General features: G+C 53.8%; 1 protein-coding gene across 1 annotated transcript in view; it reads left to right on the top strand.

Moving 5' to 3' along the window:
* camta2 (calmodulin binding transcription activator 2) overlaps positions 1-5,248 on the top strand; it is a 22,941-nt gene that overhangs the window by 6,623 nt on the left and 11,070 nt on the right. Inside the window, exons 8-15 of the mRNA XM_022769340.1 lie at positions 156-284; positions 374-578; positions 697-924; positions 1,116-1,307; positions 1,485-1,770; positions 3,163-3,840; positions 4,668-4,794; positions 4,881-5,010. Of these exons, the coding sequence (XP_022625061.1) occupies positions 156-284; positions 374-578; positions 697-924; positions 1,116-1,307; positions 1,485-1,770; positions 3,163-3,840; positions 4,668-4,794; positions 4,881-5,010 (1,975 nt within the window). The remainder of the gene's footprint in view (positions 1-155; positions 285-373; positions 579-696; positions 925-1,115; positions 1,308-1,484; positions 1,771-3,162; positions 3,841-4,667; positions 4,795-4,880; positions 5,011-5,248) is intronic.

Below are 5,248 nucleotides of genomic sequence, written 5' to 3'. Positions count from 1 at the left end.
GTGTGTGTGTGTTAACCTGTGTGCGCGTGTGTGTGTGCGTTAACCTGTGTGTGCGTGTGTGTGTGTGCGTTAACCTGTGTGTGTGTGCGTTAACCTGTGTGTGTGTGTGTGTGTGTGTGTGTGCGTTAACCTGTGTGTGTGTGTGTGTGTGTCAGTTCACAGTATGAAGTGTTCACTGGGCTCAGGAGATTTCAGCATCGAGGAGTTGGTTCAACACATCCTGGACCGACAGAGAACCAAGCCACAGCCTCGCACACACACCTGTCTGTGTAACACCGCCCAGGGTAACTCCCCTTGCCGTGACATCACTGTGACATCACCGTGACATCATGTGGCTCAGACTAACCCCCTGCCTGTGTCTCTGTGTGTGTAGTTTCTACAGGAGTGAACATTCCCCACCGCTGTAACAGCACCAAGCATCGCATCATCTCCCCCAAACTGCCCCCCTCCTCCTGCAGACCCTCCCCCCTCTCCTCTGAGGCGGGGGAGGCGGGGAGGGGAGGGGGAGGAGGAGAAGCCAAACTGCCCCACCTCCAGGCTCAGAGCAGCCCGGTGTCGTCTCCTAGCCCCTCCTCCACGTAAGTGGTGACACAGCTGGTCACGTGACATCACTGCTCTGATGTCACAGTCTGTGTGGGCGTGTTGTGTTGTATGTTACACGTCTAAATAAACACGTGTCGTGTCTCTGTTCTGTAGCTCCGCCTCCTCTCCGCCTCAGCCCCACAGAGCCACCATCACCATGAGTAACCACGGCAATGGCTTCTACAGCGACCGTTGCAGTAACCTGACGACAGTGGCGCTGCCCCAGAATGCTGTGATCGTCATGGCGACGACAACCGCACTCGCAGGAGGAAGAGGGGGGCAGGGGGGAGGTGGCGGTGTGGGCGGGGCCAGAGGGGAGGAGGCGGGGCAGAGGGGAAGCCTGTCACTCACTCAATCCGGCCAGTTACTGCTCTCCCCCGCTCTCCCCCCTCCTGCTGCCGGCAAGCCCTCCTCCCCCTCCCCTCCCTCCTCTTCCTCCTCACCTGCTCCCTCCTCCCTCCCCCCTCCTCCCGTACAGGCGCCAGGTGTGGCCACCCTCTCCCTCACCCTCCTCCCCTCCCCTGTCATTGGAGGCTTGCTCCTCACCCCCTCCTCATCAAACACCACATCCTCCACCACCTCCCTCTGCTCCCCTCCTCCTCCTGCCGCCACCTCCCCTCCTTCTACCCCCATTTCCCCGTTACACCGCCCCCACCCTCCCCCATCTCTCCCCTCCCCGCCTTTGACCCAGACTCCTTCCTCAACTCCCCAAAACAGGGCCAGACGTACGGCGGTCCTCCTCCCTCCTCCTCCACCCCCTCCCCTGTCCTCTGCTCCTCCTCCCCTCTGTCTCCCCCCTCTCTTGCTCTCTCCCTCTCCCCCACCTCCACCCCTCCCTCCTCGGTGTCCCCTCCCTCCTCGCTCTCCTCCCTCTCCTCTTCCTCCTCCTCGGAGGCGGACAGGAGAGACTCAGCCCCCCCCCTCTCCTCCTCCTCTTCGTCGTCCTCCCCACCTTCGTCCACACTCCCCCCCTCCCTCTCCCTCTCACTGTGTCCCACCTCCTCTGTGGCCCCGCCCCTCCTCCCCCTCTGCCTGGAGCTGGGAGCTCTGGGGGAGTCGGGGGGAGTGAGGGAGGAGGAAAAGGTGGGGAGAGAAGGAGAGGTGAAGGACAGAAGAGATGATGATGATGACGATGACGATGATGACGATGAAGGCAGAGCTCCGCCCACCAAGCTGGCTCTGCTGCAGGTGAGACAGAGGATCTACCTGGCTCAGATTCAGAGCAATAACCGATCCATGTTCAATGTCACTATTCTGCCACATTTTATCAACAAAGTTTTAATTGACCGGCTGGTTGATTATTTATATAAATATATTATATTATATTATATTTACGTCCCACAGGAAACAACGTGAGCTGAGGGAAATAATATTTCATAAAATATCATTTAAAGGCTGATCTTTGCTGCTGAGTGACAGCTGAAGGAACCAACAGTTTGTGGTTCTGAACGGTTCTATTAGTCAGAACACGAGCAACACTTCAAACACTCAAACATCATCAAATACACAAGATTAAAATCTCCGTCCTTGTTAATCAAAGTGAATAGAGAATGAAGTTGTGCAGTGACACGTCACATGATCACACTGCAGCATCAACAGAACCGGGTCGTGGCCTGGCGCTGGTCCAGGGTCCACCAGCACTCGTTAGGACCTGTGGTTTCTTCCTTCCTGTGTGTGGTTGTTGCAGATGAAGGAACAGGTCTGTGGAGTCGCCTGTCTTCGTGTTTCAGTTTCCACTTTTCTCCAAACTACAGATGTCGAGTGTCGACGATATCTTCGTCCTCCGAGCCGCGTTCTGCTTTTCCTGCGTCGTCTGTAATAATGTCATGTGCTGGTCTGAGGTCAGTCCTCTCGCCGCGCAGCCTAACCTGAGCAATGCAGACGGATGATTGGCTGTTCGTGATTCATTAGTGGGCGTTTTATAACCATGGAAACTGATTATATCAAACAATTTAATGTTTCTATCGAGGAAAATCATTTCATGACAGTTATTGATATTGTTTTATCTGCCAGCCCTGATTTAAATATTAGCAGCATATTGAAATATGTCGTTTCACTATCATTGGTCTTCAGTTCGTGGCGTCACAGTGATGTTTGATTTAGTGATTCTTTTCTAATCAAGGCTGAAACTAATGGATTAATCAGCCGATGGATTAGAACTGTTTGTAAGTTCTTGTTAGGCAGCAGCTCATCACTGTGTTAGTGTTTCCTGCTGCCTCTCCTGACGCACTCTCCTGCAGGTGACTCGCACTGTACACGACGACCTCACACAGCCCCACGTGTCATAACCACGACTGTCACGTTCAGATAGAAACGTTTGTGTCTGAAACTCTGCTGATGTCGAGGCTCCGCCTGTGCTGACCTGATGATTGATGTCTGTGGGTCACCTGGTTGTGACTGTCTGTGCGCTCACCTGTGTTTCACTGGATTATAAAATGGATGAAAACCAGGAAGTGACTCCAATTAAAATACGAGAAGTCTTTGAAGGAACCGGCGCCGTCGCTCTCTCAGGGTCTGTGTTGGAGTCTGAGCTGTGACTCGTGTCTGAGGGTTTCCTTTCTTTATCTCTCTATCCTTCAGCCCAGCCACGCCTCCTCCGCCTCATCGCCACAGCAACAGACGGGAAGTAGCGCCGCCTCACTGCTCCTGGTTTGCCAAGACTCAGCAGCCCATCCCACCCAGCCGGCCAATCAGACACAGCGACAGACTGATGGACAGCCATTGGCCCTGAGGCGGCCCTACAATCACCTGTCTGTGCCTGACGCCCCGTCCCCGGCTCAGGCTTCCCATCAGCCCCTGGTGCTGCAGCAGTCGTCGCTTTTCGCCAGTGCTAAAGCTAACACGGTGTCCGCCCCCGCTGCTGTTGCCATGGCTACCGCTCACCTGGCGACGGCCCCGATTCAGGTGAAGGAGGAGAGCAGGCGGGGCTACGACTCCGAGGACACCTGCATGGACACGCACCTGGAGGAGGAGGCGGAGCCCTGCGAGCGGGGAGGGGAGGAGCTTGATATCTCCTTCGACAGCCAGTTTCCTGACCTCATCTCTGACCTCATCACCGAGGAGGCCAATCCTGTCGCAGCTCAGCCCGTCACCGCCACGCCAAACCCGGCCGTGTTCCCAGCGGGGGTCCGATACATGGTGCCCCCCCAGCCCTCACCCTCCTCCTCCTTCCTCCCCTTCCCTCACCCGCTGCCCTCCTCCTCCTCCACCCGCCTCGCCTCCATCACTGATTTCTCCCCAGAGTGGTCCTACCCTGAGGTAATCAATCACAATAATTAAACAGCTGCAACAACGAGGCAATCAACAGAAAATTAACTGTTTATTGGTAATCGATCAATCACTCAGTCAATTATTTGCAGGTTCCAGTGGAGAACATTGATTTCCTGACAGGACGCTCGGCGTGAGCTGAGGGAAATAATGTTTTTGACATTTAATAGACAAAATGATCAATCAAGGAAATAATCAGCTGATCAATCAATAATGAAAGCATTCGTTAGTTGATGTTTAGATTTTAGCAAACAATGTCTCTTGTTTCATTATCATTAGTCTTCAGTTTGTCAGGTTGCAGTGATGTCACAGGGAGAAGGAGGAGCCACTGAACATTTGACATATCTGCTTGAAAAATAATTGAAATCATTAATTGATTATCAAAATATTGCAGCTTAATTATTTTAATTAATACATATATAATTAATTGCTGCAGCTTGAATGTCCAGTACATAAAGAGACGTTTGTATAAAAGTACGTAAGAAAAAAATGACATTATTGATCAGAAATGTCACGATCAGATCATTTAAACTGCTCAGCTTCACACTGAGCTGCAGTCTGTGCTCTTCTGCCGCCCGACCACACGGGGGCGCCAGAGTGTCGCTGCTGAGTCACCACATGACACTAACACTGGAGCTGCTCAGTGAGGTACAGGCCAGTTACAGACCAGTTGCAGGCCAGTTACAGGCCAGCTAAGTAGACATGCATCTATTTCATCTGTTGAGTACATCCCTGTGTGTTCATAGTTTTCCTTCTGTGTGTGTGTGTGTGTGTGTGTGTGTGTGTGTGTGTGTGTGTGTGTGTGTGTGTGTGTTCAGGGAGGGGTGAAGGTTCTGATAACAGGACCGTGGAGCGAGCTGTTGGGTCGATACTCCTGTGTTTTCGATCAGAGCACCGTCCCTGCGTCACTGATCCAGCCTGGAGTGCTGCGCTGCTACTGCCCCGGTACACACACACACACACACACACACACACACACACACACACACTGGCAGGGATAAATGACCTGATGTGTGTGTGTGCTCCCTCAGCCCACGAGGCCGGTCTGGTGTGTCTGCAGGTTCTGGAGTCCGGAGGTTCCATCTCCTCTTCAGTTCTGTTCGAGTACCGAGCGAGGAACGCCAGCTCCCTGCCCAGCTCCCAGCTCGACTGGCTCTCACTCCTGCTCCTCCTCCTGCTCCTCTTCCTGCTCCTCCTCCTCTTCCTGCTCCTCCTCTTCCTGCTCCTCCTTTTCCTGCTCCTCCTCCTCCTCCTCCTCCTCCTGCTCCTCCTCCTGCTCCTCCTCTTCCTGCTCCTCCTCCTCCTCCTCCTCCTCCTGCTCCTCATCCTGCTCCTCCTTTTCCTCCTGCTCCTCCTCCTCTTCCTGCTCCTCCTCCTCCTCCTGCTCCTCCTCCTCCTC

Source organism: Seriola dumerili, unplaced genomic scaffold (genome assembly GCF_002260705.1).
Source record: "Seriola dumerili isolate Sdu_G_001 unplaced genomic scaffold, Sdu_1.0 BDQW01002857.1, whole genome shotgun sequence".
NCBI classification, from domain to species: Eukaryota; Metazoa; Chordata; class Actinopteri; order Carangiformes; family Carangidae; genus Seriola; species Seriola dumerili.
This window is presented reverse-complemented; position numbering and strand designations above follow the sequence as displayed.